The sequence below is a fragment of the Mobula hypostoma genome, chromosome 2, assembly GCF_963921235.1.
Source record: "Mobula hypostoma chromosome 2, sMobHyp1.1, whole genome shotgun sequence".
Taxonomy (NCBI): domain Eukaryota; kingdom Metazoa; phylum Chordata; class Chondrichthyes; order Myliobatiformes; family Myliobatidae; genus Mobula; species Mobula hypostoma.
In genome coordinates, this window is record NC_086098.1 from 111,714,134 (window position 1) to 111,731,010 (window position 16,877).

General features: G+C 37.9%; 1 protein-coding gene across 6 annotated transcripts in view; it reads left to right on the top strand.

Moving 5' to 3' along the window:
* Positions 1 to 8,074, top strand: part of tbpl1 (TBP-like 1) — a 67,281-nt gene extending 59,207 nt beyond the window's left edge. For all 6 annotated transcript variants that reach the window (XM_063040416.1, XM_063040413.1, XM_063040412.1 and 3 more), the window contains 3 exons: positions 2,957 to 3,060; positions 3,313 to 3,407; positions 5,208 to 8,074. In XM_063040416.1, the coding sequence (XP_062896486.1) occupies positions 2,957 to 3,060; positions 3,313 to 3,407; positions 5,208 to 5,287 (279 nt within the window). In that variant the 3' untranslated portion in view covers positions 5,288 to 8,074. The remainder of the gene's footprint in view (positions 1 to 2,956; positions 3,061 to 3,312; positions 3,408 to 5,207) is intronic.
* Positions 8,075 to 16,877: the final 8,803 nt, after the last annotated feature.

Below are 16,877 nucleotides of genomic sequence, written 5' to 3' on the forward strand. Positions count from 1 at the left end.
TGCAGTAAATGAGATACAAGTCAAACAAATATCTAATAATTACAGCGTGTACGGAAAGAAAAGATAAAGAAATGATCATAAATATGGGAAATCAGAACTATGAAGATGAGAGAAACTGGGAGGAAGAAAGAGGGCTAGGGATGATGGAAATATAAGTGTGAAGAGCTTCATTAGAATGAATGACTGAACTATACAGGTTTCCCCAGCTATCCAAAGGTAGAGCGTTCCTATTAAATGGTTCGTAAGCCGGAATGTCGTAAAGTGAAGAAGCAATTACCATTTATTAATATGGGAAACATTTTTGAGCATTCCCAGACCCAAAAAATAACCTACAAAATCATGCCAAATAACACATAAAACCTAAAATAACAGTAACATATTGTAAAAGCAGGAATGATATGATAAATACACAGCCTATATAAAGTAGAAATACTTTTCCACAATCATTGCCGCACTGTTCTCCGTAGCGAAAATCTCACGCAAGCACTCTCGGCAGAAAATCTCACAGAAGTGCTCTTGGCAGAAACACTCTCTCCAGTAACCTTTAAGCTATGAAGCTGCCAAATCATACCAAATAACACATAAAAATACACAGCCTATATAAAATAAAAATAATGTATGTACAGTGTAGTATCACTTACCGGAATTGGGAAGACAGCGCCGAGCACACTGATGATGGTGTGTTAGGCTGAGTCATCGGAGGTTGGGGTGGTGCAGTGGTCCCCACCCTCCCGACTGCCGACCGATACCGATCCGCGAAGAATGCAGCGGTCCAGCGGTGGCCGGGAAGCACCCAGCACATCTTTCTTTCTTTTTAAATCTTTTTCTTGAATTAGTACATAAAAGGTAAACCATATAGGCACTAATACACTGTTGCAATATAACTTTACAAGAGATATTAATACACAAAACAAAAGTACAAACAGTGCAGTTTAGATATAAAATAACAAGGTAATATAATAGTATACTAATTTTCATACATATCAATAAGGAAAAGAAAAAAAAACCCCAAAAAAACCCACCGTGCAACTAATCTAAAAAGCAAAGCAAAGCAATGGGCTAACTAGGAATCAAGTAGAGTTAAACAACTTAAAACAATCACATCCTCAAACCCGACCTCCATTAAAAACAGTTAAAAAGCAAGAAGGGAATGTAAATATGGCCAGAGAAAGAAAAAAAAATTACATTAAATGAAAATGTTGAATAAAAGATCTCCAGGTCTGTTCAAATTTAGCTGAAGAATCATAAAGATTACTTCTAATTTTCTCCAAATTTAAACATAGTATCGTCTGGGAAAACCAAAAGAACGTAGTTGGAACATTAGTCTCCTTCCAATGTTGTAAAATACATCTTTTCGCCATTAAAGTAAGAAATGCAATCATTCTACGGGCTGAAGGAGAAAGATTACTGGAAATTTTAGGTAATCCAAAGATAGCAGTAATGGGATGGGGAGAGATATCTATATTCAATACCTTTGAAATAATATTAAAAATGTCTTTCCAAAAAGTTTCCAGAGTAGGACAGGACCAAAACATGAGTTAAGTAGGCTATCTCCCCATGACATCTGTCACAAAGAGGATTAATATGAGAATAAAAACGAGCTAATTTATCTTTGGACATATGTGCTCTATGGACAACTTTAAATTGAACTAAGGAGTGTTTAGAACAGATAGAGGAAGTATTGACTAGTTGTAAAATATGCGCCCAGTCATCCGCCGAAATAATAAAACCCAATTCCTTTTCCCAATCTGACCTAATCTTATCGAATGGAGCTTTCCTAAGTTTCATAATAGTATTATAAATAATAGCCGTTACACCTTTCTGACATGGATTATAGTAATATAGTTAATTATAGTATCTAAAATATATGTAGGAGGTAACATTGGAAAGGAAGAGAGTATAGTACTTAGGAAATTTCTAACTTGGAGATATCTAAAAAAAAATGTATTCTTGGTAATTGCCTCTGATCTGGGCCGACATTTATGTGCCGGGCGGCACCTAATTAAGTAGCTTGTTTATTTCGGCTTTTTTTTCTTAAAGATGCGCTGGGTGCGTCCCAGCTACCGCTGCATTCTCCGCGGCACTGTATCGGTCCGTGGCCCGGAGGTTGGGGTGGTGGGACACTGGGGTGTCACCTCGTCGTCTGTTTCCATCAAGGCAGACAGGTCATCTTTTTCACGTTCAGTTCCTGGACAACTTCACTTTTGGTCAGTTTGCTACTGCATTCGGTTTCAATGTTATCCTTTCCTCTTCCAATTGCATCAACTCTTGGTCATGGGATGCCAAAACCTCTTCAACATCATCTTCGTCAACTTGCACAAGCCAAACTCACTTTGTCCTTACGTCGTTCACCACGATCAAAATGCTTAATTATGTCTAGTTTTACACTAAGTGTAACACCCTTACGAGCTCTTTTAGGCTTTTCCTATACCCTAGAACTCATCTTGCAAACGGCTGCTAACAGGCACGTGTTTAAGCAAAGCCAGCTAGAATGCAGTTCTGGGGGAGGAGCTTGGCTGCTCGGGGCGTGTCCTGCCTTTTTTCGTAACAGTGAAAACACCTGTTAGTGAAAACAGGTAACTAATGTAGGTCTTTCATAACAGCGAGATTTCGTAAAGCGAATGTTCAAAAAGCGGGGGACGCCTGTACAGGGTCATTGGGCAAGAATAGTCTGTTCCTGTGCTGCAGCACTTTTTTTTAAAAAATGAGTAAATTTTTTAATGTGCACCCTGATCCCCCTCCCCGCTCCTTTCGGTTATCATAAAGTTGTCCAGCTATTACATCTAGTAGAGTAGAGATTTCTGTTTCGTGACTACAGTTTATGTATTAACCTTGATCAGTGAGGGAAGTGCAGTGTCTAAATGATTGCATATACTAAGTGTGTTTATGGCTACATAATTTATTATCAACAGTGTAAGATGGAACAGTTAAGAATATTGTTGTCTTCATTCTGAAGGTAAAGTTTGCTGGTTATAAAATTGTCAACGTTCTGGCTGTGTGTACTATGCCATTTGAAATAAGGCTGCCAGAATTCACCAAAAAGAATCGTCCAGTTGCAAGGTATGCATTTAAAAGTTATTAAATGTACCCAATAGAAAAAAGTTATTGGAAGTACATGGCATGTTTAAACTGCATTTTTTCAAATAGATGAATATTTCTACCTTAAAGATCAATTAACATTTGTTTTTTGTGTTTCACGATTTTATTTATATTTTAAATTTGAAACATTTTAGATGATTTCTTGAGTGTTGCTATTATGTTTTAATCCTTTGTAATTTTATTTTAATTATACATTGGTGTTTCTTTTTATAGCTATGAGCCAGAACTTCATCCTGCAGCATCTTACAGAATTAAGGCATTAAAGGCTACACTTCAAATCTTTTCAACGGGCAGTATAACAATTACAGGTTTGTCTGAAAAACCCAAAATTATAACAATTATAGTAGGTGCCGACTTTTATTTGTTTTTTTTTTGTCCCTTCCATGTCTTGTGGTGCATCAGTCAACAACTTTGCCATTTCTGTAGTGTTTTTGTCTTTTTTTTATGAGGCCGAGTTGCTAGCTTGACGTTCAACCCAGTGCGGATGGAGCTTGCCGAATCCGAACCTGGGAGCACTTGATTCGAAGTCCGGTGCAGATACCACTACTCCACTCCACCAGCCGGCTAATTTCTTTTAATAGGTTCCCCATATTTCAAAAGCATTTTCAGAGATCATTATTTTATTGCATAAACTCACTTTCCAAGATTTACGCAACATACATCAAAGTTGCTGGTGAACGCAGCAGGCTAGGCAGCATCTCTAGGAAGAGGTACAGTCGACGTTTTGGGCCAAGATCCTTTGTCAGCCTGCTGCGTTCACCAGCAACTTTGATGTGTGTTGCTTGAATTTCCAACATCTGCAGAATTCCTCGTGTTTGTGTTTCCAAGATTTACCATTGGTTTCATGACAGCATTAACAAAAAACACTTTTCTATGCATTAAATAAATGTTAACTCAATTCTGTGTCTATAGCTGACTATCAGTTTTAGCACTGGTTTCCAATCTTTTCATACGAAAGCCTTTCTTGTTCCTACCCATTAAATGTGTACCCTGGCCCCATGATAAGCTACCTGCCCATTCTTTTTAAGAAGTTGATGCCTTTTTGAGGATTCCTGGATAACCAATTTTAATAGTTTTTATATTGTTGTGAAATTTCTGCCCCTATTACTAAATCCTTATACTTTTTTCTCTCCCCACCCCCTTATTTGCCTGACCTGGTTATGCATTTTGCTATTTATGATAAAAAATATATATTTTTAATATTAAATTCTTGTTGACAGGTCAAAACTTGGATCTATAAGTCAATAGTAAAGCAATCTTCAAAAAGAGATGGTATTGATAAAGTATTTGGTGACAAGCTTCTTTTTAACTTCTACCTTTTAGAATACTATCCTGTTCTTTTTTTCATTTGATCCAGTCCAAATACCTAGTTTTCTTTCCTGGTACTAATTGTAAGTATTCTCCAATGCATCTGCCTTATTTTTAGTGGCAGATGTTTTCTTAATGTGTAACATTGATATTGTGATTCGTATTTGTGAAGGACAGTGTAGGTTTTGAATAAGAAATTAAATTTAGAGTCGATCTGATTATGATGTAAAATGCATTAATTGGCCAAGAAATGTCTATTGTATTTTTATAGCAGTGTGTATTGATGTTTAATAACTATATGATCAACATTCAGTAAGTAACTGTTTCAAGTTAATGCACTGAGAAAGTATTATAATTTCAATGTGAATGTCAAGGTAAGACTAAAATATTTTTGCTCTTTATGGCTATTTGGTGTAAGGTAAAGCTACTTAATTCATATGCATACTCATCTGGCTAAAGGTTTTCTTAGTCCAGTTTTGAAAAGAATTCAGAGATGATAAAAGATTTAAAAAGAATGGACGATTATCTGCTTCTGATCACAAGGAGATGCTATTACCATGCACCCGTGTAACATTATGGCATAGATAGTGAGCAGAATTGGAACACTCTGTGATACAAAAGACATGGACTGCATTGATCTGTCTTCTGAAATCCTGCTCATAGTTAAGAAAATTACATCAAAATCAGAAACAATGAATGAATTTACTTAAAAGCAAACACCTTAAAAATTTTAATAGCATTTTATTCTGATTACATTATGAAATCTAATTTATATTGTAACTTTTTTTCCTGAAACCCAGCACCCAGCATACAGTGTGTCGCTACTGCAGTGGAACAAACTTATCCGTTGATCTTTGAATCTAGAAAAATGATCAAATAACCATTCCTGTTACGGGACCATCTTTGGAAATTCTGATTGGATGACTACAGAGACAAAGTTTACCATAGAACTATTCCAGGAATGGACATATAGCAAATCAGAGACTGTGAGAATATATATGAACACAATGCAAATGTATTCATATTGGGATGTTAATATTGTTTTATTGTGAACTGTTTACATGACATGATGCTGCTGTTTTTCTTCTTAAGGAGAATCCTCCTTATAGTCTCTGCAGTAAGGGAACAGGATTGTAAAATGTGCACTACATTTAAAGTTGAACCACTTTTTTCTGGTTGAGCTTTGTGTTTTATTGTGAGGTCTTTTTAAAAGAAAAAAAGTTATGCTGTATATGAAAACCAAAGATGCCACCAATGTTATTGTTCATTTGGTTATACTGTTTAAATAAAATTAATAGATGTGTATTTAATTTTAAGTTAAGAACCCTGCTATAAGTCATAATTTATTGAAGAACTTCTGAGTATTACAAAATAAATTTTATTTCATTGGTAAATTCAAAACACTATTTGTGAAAGCTATTTTGACTACACAAGTCCTCACAAATGAGAATGGTGGATGGTCAAGTCATCTTAAATTCAGGTAGATGTGAATTTAAAGTTTATTTTTTAAAACAAATGCATATTTGGTGAGCTAATAAAAAGAGGGTTCCTAAATTTGGAATCAAATCACATCCTATTAATTAGAAAAACTAGTGCATCAAACCTTTCCCAGATTTTAGGGTATTGAAAGATCACTTAAATGCTTGCATGACTGCTTGTTGATCTTAATTTTTAAAATTGATCAGCTGAGCTGAAAATAATTGCTTCATATACAGCATCATCAAATAGATCCTAAAAGGCACTGTAAATTTGTTTTTATTAAAATAGTTACATGCTGTGATGCATACTACATATCAACCATTGGAAAGTATCAAAACATAGAACCAGTATTGCATTAAAATTTAAAAGCAGTAACTTCTGAAACTTTTAATGTATTAGAAAAAAAAATTGGGAATGAACTAAATAGCCCATAATGCTGCAGAAGTTCATTTTAAACTTATACCAGAAGCCTCATAATTTTTCAATAGAAAATCTCACTGTTGGTGAGTTCCAGGTGTTTGTCACTTAAACGTTGCTACAGACCGATCAGTGTAATTTTGAGTTATGAATCTTTCATACTCCAAAAGAATAGCTACAGCTATCTATTACCTATGAGATTTCTTTTCTACACCCAAATTTTACTTGAAAATAAAACTGCTTTATGAGCACAGCATTGTTTCAATATTCCTAAACACAGCTTTTAGCAATTATTGCATATGTAATTTTTTTTTAAATAAAGTCTTCGTTTATACCTATCCACAGTTTATAGAAAATTCAGTAGTTACAGTTTGGCTTTGCTTTGCAACTTTAAGTATATCATTGTCGGTATTTCATCAGATCTGATATACAATAAGAACTAAAGTTTGAATTAATAACTTGCAAATGTTGTTTGAAAAAGTTGAGAGGCTTGTACTGTAGAAAGCACACTGCAGTGTAGCAGTGCATGTGATCATTAACTCAGTGTCCCTATTTCCAGTTGAACCTTTGTTCCTCAGGTTGAGTGTCTATCCTCAAGAACTGCAAGAAGTACCTGTTTGATACAAGAATACTCGATTAACTTTCAGTAAGTTACCTTTATCGTTGCAATTTCATGTAATCTGCAAACAAAAATTTTCAATTATATGACATCTAAATTTGAATCAGAACTTACTTGAAACATAATCCTTTGAGTGTTGGATAGCACTTTTGAATAGCATTTATTTTCTGTTTTGTAGAACAATTATGTTTTCCTTTGTAAATTTCCAGTTCTCAACAAAGTTGAAGTAGATGGATGTATTCAATTGTAACAATCCAATTTACAATATTCACACAATAAATGTAGTCTTAACTTTATGGTTGTTGTTTATTTTGTGTAACAATGCTTCCTTGGTCTCAAAGGGTTATGTTATGCGACAGAGTGCATCTGTCATGTAAATAGTCACTTCAGAATCTGTCAGCATTCATGCTTAGATATTTTGTTTTCATTCCAAATGCCAGTAAATAGAATATTGTACTACTTTTATGCCATACTTTGGAAATTGCCTCTGCTATTCAATTTAAGATGGGATGGGACAGTTATGTACCATAAAGACCAACTGCTTGTGTTGAAAAATGTAGTTAAAATAGAAGTTTTTCATTGAAAATGTGTAACTTTCATATGTAAATCTGTAAATTCAGGAAAAACTGCAAAATTTACCCATCTCATGAAAAATGTATTTTGGATTGTTTTGAAATTTTCAGGTATAGGGTCGATAAGTAGCCTAATGGTTATGAGCACTTCGGGATCAATGTGTCAAAACTGCTTTGTTGACATGTATTTCAATGGATGAGTTCCAGTTTTATATACCTGGGACATTCAAAGGCATCATAAATGATTTATTGAAGAGAAATCAAATTTGCCGTGGGAGCTGATTTAAAATTAGCCTTCAGAGAGGGAAATATGCTACCTATCACAAGCATGAACTGGTAAAAATAACGTAGTCCGATAATGAAAAAGAGTAGCTGAAATTTGTCAAAGTAAGGTCAAAGTTTCATTGTGCCACCCACAAGATGAATTATTTCATTGAAGTTTGTTGTATTTTTCTATGCCTGTGACATGTGTTCATTGGTGCCTATGCTCCAACAGCGAAAATGGAAGTATTTCTGTTTAGATTTCCATGAATTAAATTTGTACTGTACAATCAACTAGTGTACCAAATTACTTGTAGCTCAATGCATATTTACATAAGTGGCAATTAAATTTCATTATCCCACATTTTTTAAAATCTTGGACAATGTTCCAGATAAATTTCGTGTTCGCATAAGAATGACGAAGTTTGATACAAGCTCATTTTGAAACTTGGCATCAAGCAGCCTAAGTAAAATTGGAGTCATTAACCTGTGGCATTCTTCTAACTTTTAAAGTCATACAAAGCACTTACAAAAATGTCGTTGAAGGCAAGTCAGCCAAGCAATAACCCACTCTTCAGCAGTTTTCAGCTTTCTTATTATGAACTAATGTTTGTGGGAAAGTCAACAATCAATGTTTGTTGCTGATTCATCAGAAATTGGAAGTTTTTGTGCTGGGTTCCATTTGTAATTCCAAACAATGAAACTGCATATTCTCACATGCAGAAACACTGGAACAAGGCTCAAGCTTGTGCTTCTGGCAAGTGATTAACCTCTTCCCAATTGTGACTTCAAGAACAGGTTGGAGATTGGGTATTCTTTGGCTTCTTCATAGCTTGGCACCTCACAATGGTTGGTTATCCACAGCACACAAGGACTGTGAAGGAATGCTTCCACCTACCTGGATGGGTGCTATTCTATACTGTTGAAGCATAACACTTTCAGGATAAAGCAGCTGGTTTGATTGGTAACCACCAGTGCTGTTACAAAATGAGTACCTCTTAAACCACCTGCAAGGCACACACTACAATTCTTCAAGAGCACCTCCCAAATATGTAACTCCTTATTATCTTGATGAATAAGGACTGCAGGCTCATGGAAATGCTGCTGCCAGCTAAGTTGCAAATCATCCTGAATTGAAAATGTTTTACTTCTCTTTATTGATACTAGATCAAAGTGTAGGCACTCTACCTAGTTGAAGATGGAGTGCCTTTATTATCCAGGTATTAAATGTTAGCCCAATATGCATTTGTAATAGCGATTTTGTGTGAAAAGATAAATTAAGATATTATTTAAAACCTGAAGGCTTTGTAGGGAAGGTATGTATGCAAATGATCATTAGTAAGATGTGGAGAACAGTTAACCATGATAACGTGAGGGATACACACCTTGAAATACCTGCCAGCAAGATTTCTACTTTAAAATTCAATAATTCGATAGACTGGATTGCACACTTATCTTAAACTTTTCCATTGAAATTTAGGACAGCCATAAATAAGATTTCAGTTCTGCTCTTCCAACCTTAAGGAAGATCATGAGTTTTTGGGCCATTATGGTTGTGATGGTAAGAGAAAATATAATCATACAAGCTGTGATTGAATGTCAAGTTCAATGTTAATAAATGGCATTCTGGGATTTCCATTGGTGGCCTAGGGTCTGAATTGCATGTCTTTGCTTTAAAGCCTATAGTAATTTGAATCTTTCAAAAATCAATCTTCATTGAGCTCCACTCTTGCCAGAAGTGTATCAGACTAGCTCTTAGACCCATTAGTGTTGTTAAGGGAGAATAATTAACTTGGAGCACCTGTGATGTCCAAAACATTTTAAATGTGTGTTTACAGCCAGGACAAAAATATTTTGCACAATTCCATTTAGTTGCTAAAGCTGAAAGACATTTTGAGGGGAAAGTTTTATTCAGTTGTTGTTACTAAACGATCATGTGTTTGATGCAGCTATACTGTAAATTGGTTGCAGTACAATCAGAACTGGGGCATTTCTGGGGAGAAGAAGGTAACCATAGTTCTGTTGGAGCTGGATCATACATAAGAAGCAAAAGCAGACATAGATTGCGTGGTCACTCGTGTTGATTCCACCATACAATAAAATCATGGAAAATTATTCCACGTTACATTCCTGTGCTCTCCCAATAAGCCCATAGGATATAGGAGCAGAAGTAGGCCGTTCAGCCTACTGAGTCTGTTCTGCCATTCAGTCATGGTCTGATCCAATTCTTCCAGTCTTCCCCACTCCCCTGTCTTCTTCCTATACCCTTTGATGCCCTGGCTAATCAAGAACCTATCTATATCTGCCTTAAATACACCCTATGACTTGGCCTCCACAGCTGCTTGTTGCAACAAATTCCACAGATTTACCATCTTCTGACTAAAGTAACTTCTCCACATCTCTGTTCTAAATGGACGTCCTTCAATCCTGAAGTCGTGTCCTCTTGTCCTAGACTCCCCAACTATGGGAAATAACTTTGCCATATCTAATCTCTTCAGGCCTTTCAACATTCAGAATCTCTCCCCGCCCCGAACTCAAGGGAATACAGCCCAAGAGCTGCCAGCAGATATTTTCCTTATGGTAACCCTTTCATTCCTGGAATCATTCTTGTGAATCTTCTCTGAACCGTCTCCAATGTCAGTATATTCTTTCTAAAATAAGGAACCCAAAACTGCACAGAATACTCCAAGTGTGGTCTCACAAGTGCCTTATACAGCCTCAACATCACATCCCTGCTGTTAGAAATCAATGAAAAATTGCATTTTCCTTCTTCATCACTGACTCAACATGGAAGTTGACCTTTGGGGTATCCTGCACAAGGACTCCCAAATCCCTTTGCATTTCTGCATTTTGAATAACATCTAAATAATAGTTTGCCTGTTTATTTCTTCCACTGACCATGCACTTTCCAACATTGTATTTTGTTTGTCACATATTTGTCCATTCCCCTAAACTATCTAAGTCTCTCCGCAGGCTTTCTGTTTCCTCAACACTACCCGCTCCTCCGCCTAATCTTTGTATCATCAGCAAATTTAGCCACAAATCCCTTAGTCCCATAGTCCAAATCACTGACATACATCGTAGAAAGCAGTGGTCCCAACATGACCCTTGTGGAACTCCACTGGTAACTGGCAGCCAGCCAGAATAGGATCCCTTAATTCCCACTCTGTTTTCTGTTGATCAGCCAATGCTCCACCTATGCTGGTAACTCTCCTGTAATTCCATGGGCTGTTATCTCGCTAAGCAGCCTAGTGTGCAGCACCTTGTCAAAGGCCTTCTGAAAATCCAAGTACACCACATCTACTACATCTCTTCTGTCTACCCTGCTTGTAATTCCCTCAAAAATATTAAAGCATCTCTTGACTCTTATCTTGAATATTCTCAATGAGTCTGCACGGCCCTCTTTAATAGAAAACCCCATCAATATATCCCCCTGTATGTGAAGAGATTTTCTCTCGGTCTTAAGTCACTGACCACTTAATTGGGAATTCTTGCCCCCAGTTTTAGGTACCCCAGCCAAGGAAAGCATCAGATTTGCCTCTTCACTGAGCCCCTTTGAACCTGTTTTGTTATTCACTAATATTGTGGTTAATCCACCCATCCTCAGTCCCTCTCCCCATAATCCATGATATCTTTATAGATTAAAATTTTCTCAATTTTAATATATTCAGTGATCTGCCTCCAATTCTTTCTGGGGTGAAGCATTCCAAAGACGCTGGAGAGAGTATCTCATGTTGGTGTAAAGTAACCTCTCGCTCAATGTCCAAAAAATAAAAGTTGATTATGGATTACATGAGGAACGAAGACAGGCTGGCTCCGATCAACATCAATGGGAGTGCAGTTGAGAGGGCAAGTAGTTTCAAGTTCCTCGGAATACACATCACCGAAGATCTCAGCTGGACTGTACACACCCCTGTGTGGCAAAACATAAGCACGACAGCATCTCTTCTACCTCAGGTGACTGAAGAAATTCGCATGAGCTCCCAAATCCTTTAGACCTTCTACGGGGGCACCATTGAGAGCATCCTGACTGACTATCACCGCCTGATACAGGAACTGCAGAGAGTGGTATGGGCAGCCAAGTGGATCTGTGGATGTGAACTTCCCACCATTAAGGACATTTACAACAGCAGGTGTGTAAAGAAGGCCTGGAAGATCATCGTGGACACCAGTCACCCCAACCTGTTTCAGCTGCTTCTGTCTGGCAAATGGTACCACAGCATTAAAGCCAGTTCTAACAGGCTACAGGACAGCTTTATACAAGCCATTAGACTTATAAATCACATGTCTGTACATTGAGACAGAGTCGTATCATCAGACGGATGTAAGATTTAAATAAATTCAAGTAGTCACTACCCTCTGCCCACTCCTCATTATTCCACCCGATCTCCACTCTTATTCTGTAACAATATTCTTTAGTGCTAAACTCTCCAACGTCCTTCCACCATTCATGCCTTATTAGAGTTTTGTGTTACAACAATATTTTCATTCATAATACAGACCCTCCATACCCAGGATCATTTTGGTGAATCTTCTCTGCATTGCCTCTAGAGTTAATACATTTTAGAAATAAGAAAACTAAATCTGCTCACGTTACCCAGTAATACCTTGAACAGTTGTAGAAAAAAATATTTAAATTACAATTTAACCCATTGAAATGTGAAACAAGAAATTCTGCAGATGCTGGATATCCAAAGCAACACACAAAATGCTGAAGGAACTGAGCAAGTCAGGCAGCATCCATGGACACAAACAAACAGTCAATGTTTCAGGCCGAGACCCTTCTCAGGACGTGAAAGTCAGTGTTCTGGTTACTGAGTTATATTTGTATGCTAGTACTTTGTGTTTCATGTGCAAATCACTGGCTCCACTTCCACTTTTTGCAGTTTGTCTTTTTAATGGTAATCTCTTTCATCATTTTTTTCCAAAATGAATACCTTCACATTTTCCCATGTTATACTCTATTTGTCAACTTTTTGCACACTTGTTGAACTTATTAATATCTCTTATTAATAAGTTCATTGCATTAGCCTCATATTGTTCCCATCTATTTATTAGATTCACAAGTCTAGCTGCAGTATATTTGCTTCCTTTATCAAAGATATTAACATATATATATTATGGATAGCTTCAGTGACACAGAACTGTGGCATTTCATTGGTTCCATTATGAAAACCTGGGCTCTCATCCCTATTTGTTGCTTCCTGCTTATTAAACAAAACTCTATGCTGAGATATTACTCCCAATACCATGAGCTCTTATCTTGCAAAGTAACTTGTGTGGCACTTTATCTAAAAACTTTTGAAAATCTAGATACAAAGCATCCTTTTTATCCATTTGAGCTGATCCTTGCCAAAGAATTCTAAAAAATTTGTTAACCAATGCTGACTCTGCTTAATCCAATATGACACTATGGCTTTCCAAGAATGTTCTGTCATTATCTCAATAATAGATACTTTTATTTTGGTATGGATATAAGGCTAACTTAATTATGATTACTCCATATTCTATTTGTTTTGCCTCCTTTCAGATCTAGTGGTGTAACAGTGTTTGAAGACTCATGAGCAATTGATCTATAGGAGATACTGAATTCTTCACTACAATTTTAAGTATGCATTATTGGGCTTTTGTAGTATCTTTAATTATTAAAAACTGATGAAAATATTATTTAACTTTTCTTGTTAATTGTCCAAATGGTAAGGATGCAGACACAATCTCCCCTGATTGTAGGAAGCCCTTCCTGCCCACAAACTATTTTGGTATCTCAGGAATCAACCTGGTAAACCTTCATATGGACCTGAATCATAGGCATATCCTCTTTTGGTCAGGGTGGGATAGGGGGATTGCATTGGTGTATGGCTGTGGGTTGGTGATCAAACACAGGGAATATCTATAGCATAATTAAGTGGCCAAGAATAAAACTCCATCCAAAAAGAACCCTGAAAAGTATTTTGAAACTTATTCACTGGCTATTTTCATTCAGATTCTGGCTCTAATTTTACCTGTGGATCTGAGACTGCATACCTAGCTCCTAAGCTCCCATCCCCTCATCAATTACCAACCCTATGTGGCCTTGCCTGAAATTACCTCATCATTTGACCAAACTGCATTTGATAATCCAGCATTCAATTGTATAAATTCTGATGGCTCAGCATCTGGTTCACTCCATAGACCAGAATGTAAATGATGTGCGAAAGGTCCAAAGTGTAAGCAAGGTGTGTGTTCGAACCAAGGTCTAGAGTGTGGCCGAGCCCTGGGAATAGGATGGGTAACACCAAAGGTAGGTACATTTGTGGTCAGATTTGAGGTCCACAATTATTATATATCCCTACTCCCTTCAAACTCTGTAATTGTAATTTTGGAAGGACAAAACAAGGTAGGACATACATAGTAAATGGTAGGGCACTGAGGGGTGCAGAAGAACAAAGGGATCTGGGAGTTCAGATACATAATTCCCTGAAAGTGGCATCACAGGTAGATGGGGTTGTAAAGAAGGCTTTTGGCATCCTAGCACTCATAAATCAAATTACTGACTCTAGGAGTTGGGATGTTATGGTGAGGTTGTATGAGACATTGGTGAGGCCAAATTTGGAGTATTATGTGCAGTTCTGGTCACCTAACTATAGGAAGGATATCAGTAAGATTGAAAGAATGCAGAGAAGATTTACTAGGATATTGCCGGGTCTTCAGGAGTTGAGTTACAAGGAAAGATTGAACAGGTTAGGACTTTATTCCTTGGAGCGTTGAAGTATGAGGGGGGATTTGATAGAGGTTTACAAAATTGTGAGGGGTATAGACAGAGTAAATGCAAGTAGGCCCTTTCCACTTAGATTAGGAGAGATAAATATGAGAGGACATGGCTTTAAGGTGAAAGGTTTAGGGGGAATATTAGGGGGAACTTCTTCACTCAGAGAGTGGTGGGAATGTGGAATGAGCTGCCATCTGACATAAATGTGGGCTCACTCAAGTTTTAAGAATAAATTGGATAGATACATGGATGGGAGAGGTCTGGATGGTTATGGATTGGGTGCAGGTCAATGGGACTAGCGGAATAAAGTTTGGGCACAGACTAGAAGGTCTGTTTTCTGTGCTGTAGCGTTCTATGGTTCTAATATAAAATTGTGATTGAGTATTAATAGGAGTAAGATCCAACAGTTGGAAAATCTGCAGGTTTGACCAGATCAAAATCCCAAGATACAGATTATCAGTGTTTTACTGCATTCGGACTGTTCCCCACAACCAGGTTTATATTAGAAACATAGAAAACCTACAGCACAATACAGGCCCTTTGGCCCACAAAGCTGTGCCGAACATGTCCTTACCTTAGAACTACCTAGGCTTTACCCATAGCCCTCTATTTTTCTAAGCTCCATGTATCCACCCAGGAATCTCTTAAAAGACCCTATCGGTTCCACCTCCACCACCAGCACCGGCATCCCATTCAACGCACTCACCACTGTCTGCGTAAAAATACTTACCCATGACATCTCCTCTGTACCTATTTCCAAGCACCTTAAAACTATGCCCTCTCATGCTAGCCATTGCAGCCCTGGGAAAAAGCCTCTGACTATCTACAGGATCAATGCCTCTCATTATCTTGTACACCACTATCAGGTTATCTCTCATCCTTTGTCGCTCCAAGAAGAAAAGGCCAAGTTCACTCAACCTATTCTCATAAGGCATGCTCCCCAATCCAGGCAACATCCTTGTAAATCTCCTCTGCACCCTTTCTGTGGTTTCCACATCCTTCCTGCAGTGAGGCGACCAGAATTGAGCACAGTACCCCAAGTGGGGTCTGACCAGGGTCCTATAGAGCTGCAACATTACCTCTCGGCTCTTAAACTCAATCCCATGATTGATGAAGGCCAATGCACCGTATGCCTCCTTAACCACAGAGTCAACCTGTGTAGCAGCTTTGATTGTCCAATGGACTCGGACCCCAAGATCCCTCTGATCCTCCACATTGCCAAGAGTCTTACCATTCATGCTATATTCTGCCATCGTATTTCACCTATCAAAATGAACCTCCTCACACTTATCTGGGCTGAACTCCATCTGCCACTTCTCAGCCCAGTTTTGCAACCTATCAATGTCCCGTCGTAACCTCTGACAGCCCTCCACACTATCCACAAAACCCCCAATGTTTGTGTCAACAGCAAATTTACTAACCTATCCCTCCACTTCCTCATCCAGGTTATTTATAAAAATCACAAATAGTAGGGGTCCCAGAACAGATCCCTGAAGCTCACTACTGGTCACCAGCGTCCATGCAGAATATGACCCGTCTACAACCACTCTTTGCCTTCTGTGAGCAAGTCGTTTCTGGATCCACAAAGCAATGTCCCCTTGGATCCCATGCCTCCTTTCTTTCTCAATAAACCTTTCATGGGGTACCTTATCAAATGCCTTACTAAAATCCATATACACTACATCTACAGTTCTACCTTCATCAATGTGTTTAGTCACTTCCTCGTAAGGGCCAAACTGCCTTTGACAAAGCCATGCTGACTTCCTAATCATATTATGCCTTTCCAAATGTTCATAAATCCTGCCTCTCAGGATCTTCTTCATCAACTTACCAACCACTGAAGTAAGACTCACTGGTATATAATTTCCTGGGCTATCCCTACTCCCTGTCTTGAATAAGGGAACATCATCTGCAACCCTCCAATCCTCCAGAACCTCTCCCATCCTCATTGATGATGCAAAGATCATCGCCAGAGGCTCAGCAATCTCCTCACTCGCTTCCCACAGTAGCCTGTGGTAAATCCCATCCGGTCCCGGTGACTTATCCAACTTGATGCTTTCCAAAAGCTCCAGCACATCCTCTTCCTTAGTACCTACATGCTCAAGCTTTCCAGTCAGCTGCAAGTCATCCCTACAATCGCCAAGATCCTTTTCCATTTGAATACTGAAGCAAAGTACTCATTACATACCTCTGCTATCTCCTCCAGTTCCTTACACACTTTTCCACTGTCACACTTGATTGGTCCTATTCTCTTGCTCTACACATATTGTAGAATGCCTTGGGGTTTTCCTTAATCCTGCTCACCAAGGCCATCTCATGGCCCCTTCTGGGTCTCCTAATTTCATTCTTAAGCTCATTCCTGCTTGCTTTATAC